The 19,193-nt window shown below is 38.5% G+C and overlaps 1 protein-coding gene across 3 annotated transcripts in view; it reads left to right on the forward strand.

Moving 5' to 3' along the window:
* LOC149170109 (BTB/POZ domain-containing protein At1g63850-like) overlaps positions 1–12,249 on the forward strand; it is a 153,355-nt gene extending 141,106 nt beyond the window's left edge. The window contains exon 2 of one of the 3 annotated variants that reach the window (XM_089428883.1): positions 10,638–12,249. In XM_089428883.1, the coding sequence (XP_089285009.1) occupies positions 10,685–11,941 (1,257 nt within the window). In that variant the 5' untranslated portion in view covers positions 10,638–10,684 and the 3' untranslated portion in view covers positions 11,942–12,249. The remainder of the gene's footprint in view (positions 1–10,637) is intronic. The other 2 variants (XM_089428884.1, XM_089428885.1) reach the window with 2 other exon arrangements.
* Positions 12,250–19,193: the final 6,944 nt, after the last annotated feature.

The following is a 19,193-nucleotide window of genomic DNA, read 5'->3' on the forward strand; positions in this document are numbered from 1 at the left end:
ACATGGAGTTTGGCCCTAGTTGCCAATTTTAGCACTCCCTCTCAACTAGGGAGAACTCCATCCGCTGATCCATATGTCCGACTGTACTATCTCTGCCATCAGTGCCCTGCACTTCTTTGCTCTGCTGAGCTCTGCTCTGCTGAGCTCTGCTCTGCTTTGCTCCGCTGAACCATGAAGAAGAAGAATTGATCGAGAATGTCTCATACCATTCTCTACTGACCCGAAGTCAGTTTCATTTGAAGAGAGTGTGTCATATCACTCTTACTGACCCGAAGTCAGTTTTATTGATCCTAGATCAATATCACAAGAGAGTGTCTCAAACCACTCATACTGATCCCAGATCAGTTTCATTGATCCCATATCAATGGAGGTCATCCTAGCATAGGGAGTACGGTAGATACATCGATGCGTCCATCGATAGTACTACTATGGTCCCTAACCCCATTTCCCTGCTCATTGATCAGATGAGAGGTACTTCCCATGAGTCCCAGACTGCATGGGTAGGATACCTCGATAAGAGAACTAATCATCCTGTCCACAGGAGAACGAATCATCCTGCCCCACAGTCGTCACAGGAGAATTAATCATCTCGGCCCACAGGAGAACTAATCATCCTGTTTCACAGTTGCCACAGGAGAACTAATCATCCCGACCCACAGGAGAACTAATCACCCTGTTTCACAGTTGCCACAGGAGATCTAATCATCCCGGCCCACAGGAGAACTAATCATCCTGTTCCATAGTTGCCATGGGAGAACTAATCATCCCGGCCCACAGGAGAACTAATCATCCTGTTTCACAGTTGCCATGGGAGAACTAATCATCCCGGCCCACAGGAGAACTAATCATCTTGTTCCACAGTTGCCACGGGAGAACTAATCATCCCGGCCCACAGGAGAACTAATCATCCTATTCCACAGTTGCCATGGGGTATCACAGGGGAAGGTTGAACCTGTCATCTTGTACATAGCGCACCACCAGGGGAGGGTGAGTCGCCCTGTGGTCGTATGTTGCTCCAGTAAGTACCCCAAGCCCCCCACAACTCCCAGAGCTCAATGCATGCAACATGCAAGACCCTTATAAGAAGGTCTCTCAATAACTCCAAGTCATTCGGGAAAGCCATAGATTTGACCTTTCCCCGGGGCTTTGATAAAGTGTCTGCAACCTGTACATCAGTCTCAATGCGATGGAGCCTCCTCGCTCATCGACTTACCATATCCCAGATAAGGCAGTATCTGATGTCTATCTGCTGGAGTAATCATCGAATACGGGATTCCTCAATAATCGAATCCCCCCTCTGGTTGTCACAGAGAATCACAGTGGTATTCATCATGTGTACAAACAGCTCACTTAAGAGCTTCTGCAACCATGCAACTTCACACGAGATCATACTCGTAGCTATGTATTCAGTCTCGGCGGTGCTTATAGCAACCGACTTCTGCTTCCTGCTCATCCATGATATCGAAGCAGAATCCAAAGAGAACCAACACTGAGAAGTGCTCTAGTGATCCTCCACACTGCCTGCCCAGTCAGCATTCGAATAATCATGCAGTTTCATATTTCCAGCAGTGTATCTCAATCCATGAGAGATTGTGCCCCGAAGATATCTCAGAAGATTCTTGGCACCAATCCAGTGAGGCTCAACCAAATATGAGCTCACCATGCTAACTGCAAAACATATGTCCGGACGGAAGTTCACCAAGAACATCAACGCGAATGAGTTTATGAAACTCAGAGGCATTTCCCAAATCTGGTCCGACATCATCACCATATAACTTTTGAAAGTTAAGATCCTCGAGGTAGTCACGGGCTTGCAGTTTACCATTCCACATCCGGAATCCAACTCCCTCTTACTTTTGCAAATGAGAGGGTTTGCACCTGTCAGAAATAGGTTGTCCTCATAAGGTGCCGGTATGAGAGGTCTATCATCCACAACCTTCGGGTAATGGTTTGGATCGGTTTCACTCCTAGTGAATCTCAGCTTCATCAAATAGCTATCAATCCTCTCATACTACGCCCGGGGTATTTTGCTTCAAGCCATAGAGGGATTTCTTCCACCTGCATATGTGAGATTCCTGATCATGAATCTCAAACCCCTCGGGTTGTTCCAAACCTGTGGACCTGCTACATGAGGGGAATGGTCCCCTTGTAAGATTTTCCTTCGGTACATCTTAGACATGTACTTTCATGCTCTTTTTGAATTTAGGCATCCCTGTCACCATCTGACTCACAGACCTCCGGTGCTATGTGTCAATGGACATGGTTCCCAGTGGACTTCCTGCAACTTGATACAACCCTGAACTCAAAAACATATTTGAAAATTCTATTTTCAAACGCATACCTTTCCATCGATGAGTGCCACCCTGTAACCTTTGACTTCCATTGCTGAAATGGACACCAGGGTCTTCTTATGATCAGGTACATAAAAGAGATTTTGTAAATGAATCGAGTTACCCTCATTCAATTGAGGGGTAACATTCCCTACACCCTTTCCGGGATAGGTGGCATCGGCTCCAAGTATAATCCCACGATTGTTTCCATCTCTACCAAATTAGAGAGTGCACCCTACTATCCAATGAAGTGCCTTGAAGCACTACAATCAATAAGCCAGATTCCCAAAGAATCTGAAGGAGAGGGCCAATACAAGATAACGCTTCTTTATCTTATCAAAAACAACATTTGATTCTTCATGCCTGGGGTTCCTTGCTTTCTTTGAAGAGTCGACCATTTCCTTGATGACCTGCATTACCTGTCATTCCTTTGATCATTGAAGATGTCCCTGGAATGATTGTTATCTTCATCAAGAGATGTGTCTCTGCCATTCGGACACTCCTTCGCATAATGGCCAAACTTATTGCAACCAAGGCATCTGCCTTTCCTTCCACCCTTAGATCCAGACTTCCCAATGAAGTGATCTTTAGGTAGGCCATCAGAAACTTCCGTTGTGCCATTCTGATAATATTCTCTGCTTCGACTTCACCCTCGGTGAATTTAAAGAGGGATGAGGAATCCATTGATCCTTTTGTCCTTTCCTAACTATCTTCGGTGATTGCTCTTTCACTCTTGCTTAGGCATTGTCTTCACCTCAGCTTTGATACCATGTTAATTTTAGGTATGTTCTATGCTTAGAGCAATTTATTTCAATTTTCACAATTAGCTCAAGATCTTTTCCAGATTAGCAATCACATCAGCATTAAAGTAAACTGCAGATAGAACATAAACATAAATCGCTGAAGACAAGCCAAGACAAGAGGACACAAGATGTGGTGCTAGCCAGGGACAAACCCCAATGTGGGGAAACCCTTGATCAATTCTTCTTATATGTTCTTCAATAGTTCAGCAAAGAGAGAGAGAGAGAGAGAGATAGTACGTTTACAACAGAAGTCAACACTTTGACTTATCTAGATAAGAGCATAAATCATCTCTAAGAAGATGATACATGAGATCAGTTGAAGACATGCTGCTTCAACTGATTCTCCAAGGTGACTCCTTCACCTATTGTTGTGTTGCATTTCGTCATCATGCTGCACCTCATCGTGCTGCACCCATCATTATTATGCTGCATCTCATCATGCTTCATTAATCATGACTGTACCCATCACTGCACTGCATTATGTGCCATTGTTGCACCATGTTGCCATACTGACCTATGTGCTGGCTAAATCTTGCTTGCTTGTTGTCCCTAGCATGCTTGTTGTCCCTAGCATGCTTGTTGCCCTTAGCATGCTTGCTGTTGCATGCTAGCTGTCCCTTGCATGCTAGCTGTAACATTGCATGCTAGCTGTAACATTGCATGCTTGGTGTATTTGCTGCTAAGTACCATACAACTGTCCCAATGTTAGTTATTTGTCCCTTGCATGCTGCTCTCCTTCGGAGATAGATGCTCCTACAGTTCCCGACAGTTCCAGCTGTTCCCGACAGTTCCGACAGTTCTGGTAGTTCTGGTTGTTCTGGTTGTTCCCGGCAGTTCCCGCAGTTCCCGGCAGTTCCGGCTTCCGCCCTTTAGATTAGGGCAGCGTTATCCCTTAGGATCTCTCCTCCTACTAAAACCCAAAGACAAGTAGAGAGGAAGAGATCCCAAGTGTGTTGAAATGACTTGACGACCACCTCTATTTATACTAAAATGTTGAGCACAAGTGGGGTTTATTTGGTTGCTGGCCGACCTTGACGAATTGTCCCATAACACAAATAAATTCATATCTCCATGAATACTTATCGGAATCGGATGATCTTTAGATCAATCCTACACCTCTCGATGAGAGGGATCCAAGAAAAATATCAGCTTCCATTAATAAGATGACCCACATGGAGTTTGGCCCTAGTTGCCAATTTTAACAGAAATGAGCTTTGCTCCAATACATGAATAAAAAATCTTAGAGTCAGATAGCTTGAATGACCTATTCCTCCATCTAGTTTCCAACCCTCTTGACCTACCACCATAATCTCTCTACAAAAACTCTCAACTCTTCATAAAATTAGTCAATTGTCCTTAAACGTTGGCTTCCTTTCCCAACCCTCCTAACCTACCACCATAATCTCTCTACAAAAACTCCCAATTCTTCATAAACTTAGTCAATTGTCCTTAAATCTCAGGTTCCTTTCCCATGGTTCCCCAAATGAAAACAATCTCAGACTTGTGTAAATACAAAAACTTCTTAGGCTCATCTTTTGTGGGGTTGCATAGACCAGTGATATTAAAGGACATAACAATCATGGGTAGGCCTTTTCAAGGGCTTGGCTTGCTCTAATGGTCCTTTTGAAAGTCTTCTGCTTTCCTCTATGAATTTCCTTTCTTGCTTTATCTTGGGCAATGGAGGTGTGAGATTTCTTACCTCTAGTAGAAGGTGGAACCTCCTTGTGTCCATACAGATTTAAGCTAGCTTCAACTCCTTATGAGAAAGCCATGGTGACTTGTTAGGACCTCAATAGATAACAAATTTGGCTAAAGGTTTTAATGCCCTCCCTTCCCGTGGAAATGGATGAATCCATATTCCCTGCATTTGCCTCAAAGTTCACTATTTCCCTAACCTCCTTGGGCTCCCCCCAAGGTTTCTCCTGTTCCAGTTTACTAGACCACTCCCCTCATAGTTTTCTATGATTTTTCCACCCATAGTGGAGGCCTTCTTATAGATCCAACTCCAGAGAAATCTATTTCCTCGAGGCCTTCTTAATTGTCTTGAATCTTGATGCCCTTTCATGACCTTGGATGTGAGGTGCTTGTGATTTGATCGACTAGAATAGCCTTTGACCCTCGTTCATCCCATTGGCCAAAAATTATCAAATTTTGGACCCATTGTAGGATTCCCTCTTCCCTCCTTTTGCTTCCAAACTTTTTTTGTGAACTTCAGTGAATAGTCATTAGCCAGATGACCATAACATGAAATCATGAGCATGAAAAGCATTCCAACATAATCAATGGTTTCAGTTTATGTCTTACCTTGGACCAATTGTTATACCTTTCAAAGAACTTGATCTTTCTGCCTACAACCCTATCAAGACCTTCCGGTATGATGAAAAACAATGGAGGTGCCAGATGGCACCTTTGCCCGAGGCCTTTGGAAGATCTAAAGAAGCTAGAGGTTTAACCATTGGTCAAGATAGTAAAAGAGTCTAAGGTTAAATAGAGCATGACCTAGTTAACCAAATGAAGACATAATCAAATGTGTATTAGCTAGCCTTAAGCAGATCCAATTTCCTTATCATAGGACTTTGAGAGATCCATCTTCAAAACCATACCAAAGAGCTTCTTTGTTTTGGTCGAGTGCAACCATTCTTGGGTGGCCTTGATATCATCATAGATTTGTCTTCCTAGAAGGAAGCCAAATTATTTGGAGGATGTTACCTTAGAAATAAAAATTTTAACCCTTAGAGCAATGACTTCAGCTATGATCTTGTAGGTACATTTGTGTAAAGAAATGGGCATGAAGTCATCAAAGGAGTCGAGATTGCCTTTCTTTGGGAAACACCGTTCCTATACTCGTAGATTCCTCAACTACCCTTAACATGCCTCTTGTATAAGGTCATAAAAAGCCCAAGAAAACTCAATTGTCCTTTCCTCTAGCTTGAGATTTTTGGCATTTTGGAAGCTATGTAGAATCGGTGGCAATTCTTCCTTGGAGATTTCCTCCAGGAGCTTCTCGTTGTCTTTTTCATCTAGGAAGCTACAAATGTATGAAGTGATCTTGACAACCTCAACTATATTAGCCCCTATCCTCCTCCCTATAAATCCCCTAAAAAGGGGCCACTCCTAGATCTGCAATTTCTTTAGAGGTGCTAACATTAGAGCCATGCTCTCTCTTCATCTCCCAATTGGTATTGATATTTTGCATATGAACAGCAAAATTGTGAAAAAATGTCATGTTCTTGTCATCGTTGGTGAGCCATACAACTTGACTCTTTAGCCTCCACAAAGTTTTCTATTCTGCTAGTAGTTTCCTCTTCTTTTTCCCCTGAAAACAAAATTTGTTGGAGTCCTCATCAATACATCCTGCTATCTCTTTCCCGTAGACGTTTCCAATTTTGGATTCAACTGGATCTAGCCATTGATCATATTTCATTCTCTTAGTATGGGTCCATGTATAAATTGCATTTTTGATTCCGTAAGAGTGGTAGCAAACTAAAAAATAGCTGACTCTTTCAATGAGGCATCATAATATTTCCAAATATAATATAACCCAATTGACAAAATCTTCATCCTTTAACCAACTAGAATTGGATTAGAAAGGGCCAGGGGGTTTGCAGTCCACCATTGCAAACTGGAGAAACACTAAAGGTGGCCAGATTCACCTTCAACTTCCACCCAAGTTCTAATTCTAATTTGATTAATTCTTGAACAAGTGAGAAACTAGAAACTGATCTAGTCTCATTGCCACTGTGGCCTCACTAGTGCTCCAATTCCTCCAAGTAAGGACCAATTTTAGGGGCAACCCTGTGCCCATCTTGTTGAGAAATTACTTAGCTAAGGGGTCTGCTATAGAAATATTGCGCTAGATTTCAGCTCTGCTTATTGTAAAGTTTAGGTCCCGTCCCAAGATTATATTCTTCCTCCTAAAATGTTCACGTGCAAGCAAAGATTCTCTAAAGCCCTCCCTGTTGCCATAAGGGCCATAGATGTTTATGACCTAATAAGATTCCCCATCTCCAGAGAAATGAGCTTTGCTCCATTGCATGAATAAAAAATCTGAGAGTTAGATAACGCGAATGACCTCTTCGTCCTAGTTGCCAACCTTCCTCACCTACCAGCATAATCTGTCTAAAAAAGGACCCAATTCTTGATAAACTTAGACAACTCTCCTTAAATATTGGCTTCCTTTCCCACAGTTCCAAAAATCAAAATAAGACAATTCTCCTTAAATCTTTGCTCCCTTTCCCGCAGTACCTGAAATCAAAATACTCCCAGATTTCTGTAAATCCAACAACCTTCTTAGGCTTATTTTTATGTGGGGATTCCTAGACCCCTGATATAAAAGGACATAACAGTCGTGGGTAGGCCTTTTCAAGGGCTTGGTGGTTTGGTCTAAGGGCCCTTTTGAAAACCTTGTGCTTTCCTTGATGAATTTCCTCTCTAGCTTTATTTTGGGTGATGGAAATGTGAGATTTCCCACCTCTGGTAGATGGTGGAAGTTCCTGAGAACACCATGGAAACTTGTTTGGACCTCAATGAATAACGAATCTAGTCAAGGGCTTTAATGCCCTCCCTTCCCATTGATGACGATGAATCCATATTCCTTCCGTATTTTCCCTATTTGCCTCGAAGTTGACAATTTCCCTATTCTCCCTGGGCTTCCCCTTAGGTTCCTCCTACCCCAGTTTACCAGACCAACCCCCTCCTTAGGGCTTTTAATGATTTTTTCCACCCACAGTGGAGGCCTTCTTATAGATAACCAAAATTTCCCTTTTTAGAAATCATTGAAACTGAATGAAATTGTCATGGAAGGTGAAGATTCATAGAAAACTCCTTCCTCCAGGTCTTCTTGATTGACTTAATGCCCTTTCACAACCTTGGATGAGTGGTGCTTGTGATTTGATCCATAAGAATATCCTTTGCCCCTCGTTCATCCTATTGGCTAACAATTGTCAAATTGTGGACCCCTTCTAGGTTTCCCTCTTATGCAAGTTCTGAGAAGATTCTTGAATTAGTGGATGTTTCAGAGTCCCTTTGTTTCCAAACCTTCTTTGTGAACTTGAGTGAATAGTCACTAGCGAGATGGCCATAAGTATGAGACGTGAGCATCAAAAGGGTACTCCAACATAATCAATTGTTTTACTATTGGTTTTACCCCGAATTATGGGACTTCTTTCATGTGCCACTGCCAACCCTTCTTTTAGATCAACTTCTATAAGAGTGTAGGGTATCAAGTAGGTACTTGCATGCAGGGTATACAGTAGGTGCTTGTCTCTTGGAAACTTCCATTTGCTTCAAGAAACACACCTTCAAAGTTCTTTATAACCCTAAAAGCTTCCATATACCAAAATTTCAATGGTAATCCTTGCAATTTCATCCATACTCCCTGCATGAAAAACCTCTCCACCATGTGGTCAAAGCACGAGTTCCACTTCCTTAGATTAAGGCATATTACCCCACGACCAGTTCCTTCCTAAGATTCCTCCAACATCCTCATCAGATCCAAATTTAAAAGCCAATGACCCTCTCACCAAAATATAATTTTTGGGCGATGGCCAAGCTATGGGCTCGAGTTTCCATCATCGATTCCTTGAAGCTTGACTTAGACACATGGTATCCAAAGAACTGACCTGTTAATGCTCTGTTAGCCATATCCACCACTTTGATGCATTTTGTGTCTTCATTTAGAGCCAAGCTAAACTTTTGTTTATTTTGCTTTACACATTTTTTTGCCACACTTCCTAGGTAGCTTGAGTAGGTTCTGTCCTGTTTGGCCACTCTCTACACTACCTAGACCTCTACACTTGTCAGAGTTCTTTGCTAAACTTTCTTTGCCTCTCAATTCGCTAAAACGTAAGACATGAGAATGGGACCCTGAATAAATGACCTGTTGAACAAATTAACAGACTCTACAAAGGCTTCGTCCTTAGGAAGAAGAGAACCTGGCTACGATTGCCTAAACCAAAGCTAATCGAGGAACATGTTGAGTGGGTTTCCAAGCCAAAACAAACATTAACCTTGGCCTTGTGACTGTCATGCCATACTGTACTTATACTGGCATATCCTTTATTGACCTGCGATTGAAGCTGTCAGGTTTGATATATCCACCCTTAAATGTTGTCCTACTCTGCTCTTTCACCCATTCATTCACTATGTCTCAAGTTGGCTTGATATGATGCCTATCAGAACATACTCTTCCACTAAGGGCTGCTAGGTAATCCAAGTTCCTTGCCCTTTCTATGGGTAGAAACCAAGTCCACATAACTTAAGCTGGTTAAATCATTTGCCTGAATAGTTCAATATTCTGTGAATCGTTCATTCTTTTATATATATATATATTAAATGTTTTTGAAACAATGTAAAAATTAATTAAAAATTAAAGTATAATGATTTTTTTTTTTTAATTTTAAAATAATAAAATTAAATCATTTAATATATAAATGTTTTTATTTGCACAATAGTATTATAGAATGTCCAAAAGGGTTTGGATTAGGGTACAAAGCTATGAGATTTTCACTATCAGACCAGGTTCAACTCCAATTCCAATGAGAGGATTTAACTTGGAGTTTAACGGTCCAATATGTGTTTGTATTCAAAGGGATTGTATTAAATTGTTTCATAATCATTGTACATATAAGTGGTTCAAAGCCTACTTTTATGTCTTTTAAATTGTAGATGTCATTGGGTTTAACTTGGCTAATTACCAATTTACTATTGTTAAAAAAAAGAAACAAAAAAACAAAACAAAAACACGGGAAGTTGGGAGGAATGATTACCATCCCCTCCACCAAGGTTCACATGTCAAGCTAAACAATATTCTTCAAATTGATATTGTCTATTGGATTTCACTCTGGTAATTGGAGGAATGATTGTTATGTTAGACTGTTCATTATTATAAATTAATTAAATAAAAATTTATCAACAATATACATTTTTTTCTGGAAAAAAAAACTTCAGGGAAAAAAATATACATGAAACTGTCCAAAATATTCATCGAAAAAATCTGCCAGACAAAACTACTGTACTGTCCAACCCAAACTCTATTAGCAATCTCAAAAAACACCTTTACAGTCATCTGACTTTCTTGCAGAGTATTGCATACATCCAGTCCTGCTATATTCACAACTTATTACATAGTAGAAATGGGTTGCCATGGCATCTCATTTCCCACCACAATATTCATAAATAGCAAAAGTCTCCGTATACAATTGGAAAGCACATTCATAAACAACACAGTTCCCATATGTAATTGGAGCGCTTGTTCGGATGAAGTATTCACCAAATTGTTCAGTTTCCTCTGAATGTGAGTGAACAAGGTCCACACAAAGAACTGAAGAGACATGCTTCTTATGTATGTATATGCTTCTTGCCTTTTGGTAACGAACGAAATATTCCACTGGAAATGGGCGGTATTCCTTAACCATACCTCAAGGGAAGATATACATTTTGATAATATGATTTATAGATTTTTATATTATGGGTTAATGTTCTTCTCTTTCCAATGTTAATGTAGCAGGGAAAAGGTCTTTTGTTAGGGAAGTTATTTCTGAAAACCAGACAATGGCAGAGCAGCAGCTGCTATTTGGAGATCGGAACACTGCTGATATAAAATTACGGTTGATCTGTTCAGATGGAGCAGAGCACGAAAAAAATCCTCTTTATCTTCATTCTCAAGTTCTGAGAAAATCTGAATTTTATAAAACCATGCTTTCTGAACGCTGGTCTTCGCATAAACAGTCTCTTGAAGTAGAGGATAATAAGCGGCCTCTTGAAATCGAGGTAACAAGTTCTCAGAGTGTGGACGAGTATATTAATTGTATTAAGCTCATGTACTCTTCTGAAGCAAGCAAAAGCTTTCGTTTCTCCTCTGTGGATGAAGCCTTGGCTATTTTACCAGTTGCTTCAGAATTGTTGTTTCATGACTGCATTGAGGAATGTATGGAATATTTGGATGCTGTACGTTGGAGCCGTGAGCAAGAAAATCAACTTCTGGCTCTGCTATCATCTCTGCAAATAAATATGTTGCCCAGTTTAGCTGCCAGACTTGGGATGAATCAATGCAAGTCTCAATGTGAACATATAGAGTCGCTGGAGGAGTTTCTGCCACAGCTGTTAAGTGTGATTTCGAATGGGCAAGAAAGCCGGTACGGGCTGACTCGTGACGGAGTAGAAAAATATATTCTACACTATTTTAAAGGAAATGCACCCCCTGCAGTAACAGAGTGGTGCAAGTCTAAGCTGCTGGAGGACTTTATGGTCTACATAGACCGTATTATATCATATAATAATGATAAGGATATAAGGAATAAGTCTTGTTCTGCGCTGCTGTGGCTAGTTGGAGTGATTCAGAAATGTGATGGAAAATTGCTTGGCAATGTACTCCATTTGTTTTGTGAAAATGCTGACCTTCGTAAAGCCCTAACAAGTATCGAGCCAGAAAGCCATACACTGGTACAAGCTACTCTGAATACATTGATTAATTGCTTTTTAAAGGGGATGGGGAATGGGGAGATAATTACTCCTTCATCACTTCGAGTTTCTTTTCTGAAGAATTGGATCGGTACAATGGTAACTCTGGTCTGCCTTCTCGCCGTAAAAAATTCTCCCAAATATTTGGAGATGTTGGAGGCATTGGACAAGGGAATCGGTAATTTAGCTGAAACTCTGTCATTTGGTGACCAGAAACTTATTTTCAACATCTGGACAAAGGCTTTCACTAGACATCCCATTCAACGGTGCTCTGCGTATCAATGGTGGGCTGCGAAATTGCAGGATGCCAGCGAACGCCATCATTTGGCGAAAGAAAACTCGTTATGATTGGTAGCACTTTTCAAAACGAGCCATTCATCAACAGAGGTGATAGCTATATGCATGCCTGGGTGTTGCTTGCGTTTATGTCTGAGTTTTGTTTTGATGAGGTCAACTTGTATTTCATGCTACACTCGTTAATAAATCTGTGATTACAATGGAACAGAACGTTGTCCGATTTCACTTATTAGTATGAAATTATGTAAATTTCTTAATACGGTATGTGGTGAGGCAAATCCAGAAGGCTGGGAGGAGCCCAACGTGTTTTTTGAAATTGAATTTAGTTGGAATCAAATTGAAACTGAATTCAGGTGGAATCGAATCGGGGTCGACTGTCATTTTTTTTAATAATAATAATAATAATATTTAAAAAAAATAGTTAAATTAGTGATAAATAAGATTTTTGTTTATGGGAAAGAAAATAAGATTTTTGTTCATGGGAAAGAAATTACGAAGTGTATTTTGTTTGTAGAAAAGAAATTAGAATTTGTATATCTCTACTTCCTTCTCACCCTAAACATATATTTTCAACCATTACACCCGCTTAAATTTAAAAAATAAAAAAATAGTCTTTAATAAATGTAATATTTTTTTGGGTCCAAAGCGTATTCATAAAGAGTTTATACAGTATCTTCTTCCATTGCCGTAGGTCGAGAAATGACTCATCGAAATAATCATTTCAGAAATTAAGTTTTGTTATTCAATTTTTATTAATTTTAATTTTAAACCTTTTTTTAATTATTAAAACACTATGAATAAATAAACAGTTCATAAATGTTTTTATTCATTGGAAAACAACAAAATGAAATAATTATTTCAGGAAATAGGTTTTGGATTTCAGACTTTTCGTTCGCAATGTATTCGAAGATTATTTATATACATAGAATTAGTGTTTATTTTGAGAATTTAATTTTTTTAATAAAGATATAAATTAATGTTGTGGTATGTGGAGCCCTTTGGTGTGATAGTAGTGGGTTGGGAAGATATAGTGATGGAGTAAGGAAGCCCCACGCTTGGAAATTTTTTGAGGATTTGACTTTGTGGAAAAAGGCCGCTAAGTTTTGTACGCTGCTTATGGGTAGGTTGGATCTTATCACTTTATCAAGTAGAGTTCCTGGAGAAACACTAGGCAACAAACGTAGATCACATCAATGCAAAGTTTGAAGCGTGGAAGCATTGATGGAACGAAAGATTGTGAAAAAGGAGACTGATTTGTTGACCTCCAACTCAGAGTTGATAAGTGACAACATCTTCAGTGAGGTACAAGAAATATTTGCAGGGCTACCGGAAGAAGTCGTCGACCAGTGGCAAGCGAGGGAAGGAGAAAGAGATGCATGAGCAGGGCCGAGCGATCAAGAAAAGAAGGAGATGCAAGAGTAGGGCTGAACGATTAGGGAGAGAAGGATTGCGAGGAAGCAAGAAAGTCCAATATGGATTAATGTTTATCTTATGCTCTGTTGCTTTGTGTTTATTTTAGTTTTTTTTAGAGTTTATGAGAATTATCAGTGTTTTGTAATAGTAGTTAAGGCATATAGAAGGAAGAAATTAGTCATATGGATGTATTGAGACTGAGAGATAGATGCTCATACTGAATTTTTGTAAAAGCGGTTCTGGCCACGTAAACTCGGATTTTGAATATAAAAAATATCCATTATGTTAAAAAAAATAAAGCTATAAATTAAATTTCATTTTTTTTTTAAATTTAAATATAAAACATTATATTAATTGAATTTCTCTTATTTGAATGATTATTATTTTATTTAGATTTAATTTTTGTAGTTGACATGTTAAACTTATAAATGAAGAGTTGATATTATTATTGTACTTTGAATGTGCAAAATAAATAAACCTATAATGTTTAATTTACTAATTAATTTGTATTCATATTTTTATCAAAATAAAGATTGTGAGGTCATTATAATACTAGTGATTTCCCCATTACTATTGTCATTGTAGTCTTGAATGTTATTATTGTGCCACTATTGTCCCCATATTGTTATTATTGTGTCCCATAGAAGTTCACTATTGTTATTGTTGTGCTCTTATATTATTATTGTTATGTCGGCTTTGATTATATTGTGACCCCTTGACTCCTATATATAGAAAAGAGGTTTTGTCATTTGTATCATCCAAGAATTGTTCATTTGTGTAATGTAAAGGAGGTTGCCACCTCGAAGAGGTTGATTTTGAAGTCGTTGATCTATCTTTTCTTCTATTTTGTAAGTTGGTTACATAACATTTGGTATCAGAGCCTTTGGATTCTAGGGTTTCGTTGCTCCAAACAGGTCATCGTAACATTTTCTCTATAACTTTTTTTCTACGATGGTTCAGAAGTTGAAATTAAAACCCATTTGAGACGAAATCTTGATGAACCTCGAGTTCGAATTTCAGATCTTTTCTTGCTACATTTTCGGAGATAGGATTCAAGGAAGTTAGGGTTTTTGCAGGCTCCTGAATTATATCTCAAACAAGTGACCTGGGGAAAATCATCATAACGTTTTCTCTAAGCATCAAATTGAAATTTCGTAAAAAGTTACAGAAAGAAGATGACCTGTAGTTTTATATGTATCGATTTCAGGCCTTAAGGTCGAAACAACGACATGTGGAACTTCGAGAACTTCGTGCAAGTTTGCTCTACTGAACTAGTCTATAATCAGGTCATCATGGGAGATTTGGCATAACTCTTCCTTAGAGAATCCAATCTTGATCAGACTTGCAGGGTTGGAAAGAGGACTCATAGGGCTACCGCAGGACGCAATTTAAGACCTTGGAGATCCGAAATTACAGAAATACAACTGATTCAATATCGAGCTCTTACAAAGTGAAAAAATGTGTGTAGTATTTTTTAAAATTTTGCATAAGTTTGGTTTCAAAAATTAGTTTGAAGGAATTCAAAGGGCATAGTGAAGCGTAATTATCATTAATTGATGTCCCGAAGAAAGAAAATGGAAACACCTAATAAGCAACCCGAAAGCTCTAACATGACTCATGAAGAAGATGAAGAAATGCAACATGATATATCATAATTACGAGACCAAGTGCCACAAAATTCACTCTCACAAAAAGTAACAGAAGATAAGATGGATGGTTTAAAGAATGTTAGGATATTCCGACATATGGGAAAATAGTTAAGAATAACTTGGTTTAGTGTAGAGTTAGGTAAAGTGTGTTTCTTTACTATGTATATTTGTAACTTATAATCTGATGGTCACGATATGTTCTAGACATGAAGTGATCCGACGGTTCATTATCTCCTCGGTATTGCTGACACTTAATCTGTGGATTAACAACTGATTGGTCCATGATATCTATTTAAAGAGCATGGAGGGTCATTTGTAGGGGGACTGTTCATGAGAGAAACTTATGTAAATTTTCTTTCTTTTATTAATAAATTGCTTGAAGTGGCCGCATTGGCTCAGGGCGTGGACTGTTTCCCTCTTTGAGGGTTTTAACCACGTCAAAAATACTGGTGTATTGATCTGTGATTTGTTTGTGAGCAGTGTCCTTTGGTGTTCTATCTGAGGAACTTACCCTGTAAATTCCTACATCGTATCAAAGCTATTTGAGGGTCACATATGTTGGTGATCCAAATCTGAAGCCAGTACAACTGCATTCGACTGTTGTTTCCTAAATCTATTGTTTATGACTGCTTTCGGGTCGAGAGGACTACTCTATTGTGTTAGGAGCATCTGTTCCAGTGAGGAACCCCTTTCGTTTCACGCAAAAAGGTTTCTGGTAGCCCTAGCTACGTCATTTTTTAAGATCTAGAGGTGTACAGTCTTTTTGTTGCAGTTTTAGTTATTCATATCTTTGTTTTTTTTACCGGATTTATACATTTCATTTCTGTGTATGCTCTTTGCCCTGCGACTCTGTGCGATCTGGGCAAATCAGAAACAAAAATGAAGGATTTTTCTCATGCGTATGCTCTATTCCACCACGCCTTAGTGTGATCTCGAAAAATCAGAAACATGGAGGAAAATATTTAGTTTTGGGCGAACGCTAACTTCAAGCCATAAGGCTTGGTTTTTTTTGCATGTCCGTGTTGGGTTGTGTGGTTTTTGTTTTGTAGGCAAAAATAATTTTTTTAAGTAAGCACGCACCCCAAAGCTTCAGTGACTAAAAAAAAACCCCTTCCTATTTTCCAAAAATTACTAACCTTTTAAACTAGCTCACTTGGTCCAAAGTTACTTTATGAGAATAGAGGTATTGGGTTCAAGTCTTTCTTTTTGTTGAATTATTTTTTCTAAAAGCACATGTAACTTATGTTTTAAAGTTACTTTATATAAAAGCGTTCTCACCCATTATAAAAAGTGAGTTACTTATAATTCTACAGTCTTTTTTATCTTTTATTTAAGTTACAATTTAGTAAGTAGCTCATAAAGTACTATTGTAAAAGTGACTTTCACTTATTTATAAAAGTGGATCACATAAAATCTTTTTTAAAGTGAGCTAATTAGATTAAGTTTGGAAATGTGAGGACTTTTTTTAAATATAACATTATCATTTACTTCCGCACATTCATGCACTTCATCAGCATCTTTAACAACTTTTCTTCAAAAAGCCATAACTTCTTCATCCGAAAGCCGTTTTCAGAGCCGTTTTTTTTAATCGGCCTAATTTTTCGATATCTTTCCATTGGAACACTTAGTTTCAACATCTACAGCTTTAATTTCTGTTAAAATGAAAAGTCCATGCCAAGTTATTCTTGACGGCACCAACTACTTCCAATAATGGTCCTACGTTGTGGATTTACTTAGAATTATAGGTCTTTACAGAATAGTCTTAGGCCAAGAAACTAAACCTAAATATGACGATAAGACAACCAAATGGAAAAATAGACAAGATCAAGCACGTGGGTTGATAGGGATGTCTATTTCTCGAGACCTTAGATTCCATGTCGCAGAAGTTGATACCCCTAATGAAGCAATGAAACAACTCACTAAAGTTTTTGGAATTAAAAATGAAATTAGAGCCCATCAACTCGAAAATGAGTTTCTTATGTTGGACCCCAATAAATTTTTTTCCATTGAAATTTTTTTATCCAAGTTCAAGACCCTTAGACTTCTCTTGGAAAGTGTTAAGGTTAAGAAAGAAGATGGTAGCCTTATCTATTCCATTCTTACTAAGTTGGGACCAGCATACTTTGTGTTTGTTTCCACTTTCAATTCTACTAGAGAAGCCTTTATTTCTCAAGGACAAGACTGCAAGTCCCCCTCTTTTGATGCCTTTTGTGATTCTTTAATAAGATAACAAGAAAAACTATTACATCTTGGTCTTCTTAATCTTGGAAACTCTTCTAAGAAAGCCTTAGCCGCCCAGCAACAACCAAATTCAAAGAATTCTAAGAAGTAGTATTCTAACAAGAATGGTCCTAAACCAAACAAGGGTCCTAAGCAATTTCATTCTCAAAATGAAAAATCAATTCAACAAAATGATAAGGCAAATAAAAACAAAGGGAAGAAGACTGATAGACATTGCCACTTTTGTAATCGAGATGGTCACTTAGAATCCAAATGCTTTAAGAAGATGGAAGCATTGGAAGCAACAATGAAGAGCATAACATCCATTTGGAGCACTCTTCAACTTCAACTTCATCTTCAGGAATAGCACTTTCTGCATGTGGTTGTCAAGCATTTCGGTCTGGTTATGCACTAAATGTATCTTCTTCTTCTCATTTTGATGAGTGGCTCATTGGTTCTAGAGCTTCTTATCACATGGCCAAAAACAAAGCCATGTTTTCTTCTTTAAATGATTGTAACACCAAAAATATATATGTTGGTGATGATAGATCTCTTAGTGTTGTAGGGACTGGAACTATTCATCTAGACAATGGTCAATTTAATGATGTATTATGTGTTCCAACCTTATCCTGCAACCTTCTATTTGTATATCAGATAACTCATTCAGAAGAAGGTAAAATCGTTGAATTCTCACCTCATGATGTTGTAATTAAGGACCTAAGAGATCCTAGACAAATTTTAGCTACTGACATTGCTGATAATTCTATAAGGTTGTATAAGTTTAACAATTTGAGTCATCAACTCTTCCCTCGGTATTTGTTGCTCATAATGATTAAGTGAGAAAACTTTGGCATGAGCAATTTGGTCACTTAAACCATCGCTCCCTTCAAAATATATGTAAAGAAAACATGGTGACAAGTCTTCCTATGGTATCTTTCAGAGATGGTGTTTGTTCCGGATGTGTACTCATAAAACATCATCGGGATAGTTTTGAAAAACGTGCCTCTTGGCATGCCTCAGCCCCTTTATAGCTTGTGCATAGTGATTTATGTGGTCCACTTCCAGTGGTTTCATTCTCTGGCTACAAGTATTATTAACTTTCATTGATGATTTCTCCAGACGCACTTGGGTATACTTCTTAAAACTCAAGAGTGAAGTATTTAACACGTTCTTGGCCTTTAAGGCTTTTGTTGAAAAACAATCTGGACATCAAATTCTTAAGCTAAGATCTGATAATGGCGGAGAATATGTTAACAACAAATTCATCAACTTTTGCACTGAGCATGGAATTCAAATGCAACATACTATTCTATATACTCCACAACAAAATGGTGTAGCTGAAAGGAAGAATCACACCTTAAAGGAAATGGCTAATTGTATGCTTCAATTTAAAGGACTTAGTCTTAATTTTTGGGCAGAAGCAATTAACTGTGCAAATTACATAGTAAACCACACTCCTACTAAGGTTTTAAATAATATCACTCCAGAAGAAGCATGGAGCTCAATTAAACCATATGTAAGTCACTTTCGTGTTTTTGGAAGTGAAGCATGGACTCATATTCCAGATGAGAAACATAAAGCTTTAGAACCTAAGAGTGAAAAATGTATTTTTGTTGGATATTCTGAAGATGTCAAAGAATATAGACTTATTCCACTTAAGTCCAAAAATGTTATCATTAGAAGAGATGTAAAGTTTGCTAAAAATATATCAGCCTACGAGCCTAGTTCGGCGGATGTGCCACCTCTCTCTATCCCTTCTATTTCTGAAAATATTTCTTCTTTAGATGATGACAACGAGGATGACAATCCTACCCCACCTTCTCAGGATCCTCCTTCAGCTCCTTAGCTTCCAAAATGGGTTCGTGCTACTCGGGATGCAACAGGTGCTCTTGCAGGTGATCCTACAAATCAACGACGTACACGTTCTCAGTTCGATAGAGCCTCTTCTTTACTGGCTCAAGCTTTAAAAAATTGTGATCCTGAAACCTTTGCAGAAGCTTCAGGCCATCCAGATTAGGACG

Source organism: Pinus tabuliformis, chromosome 4_2, assembly GCF_031772625.1.
Source record: "Pinus tabuliformis cultivar Carrire ecotype Pingquan chromosome 4_2, CPIR1, whole genome shotgun sequence".
Taxonomy (NCBI): domain Eukaryota; kingdom Viridiplantae; phylum Streptophyta; class Pinopsida; order Pinales; family Pinaceae; genus Pinus; species Pinus tabuliformis.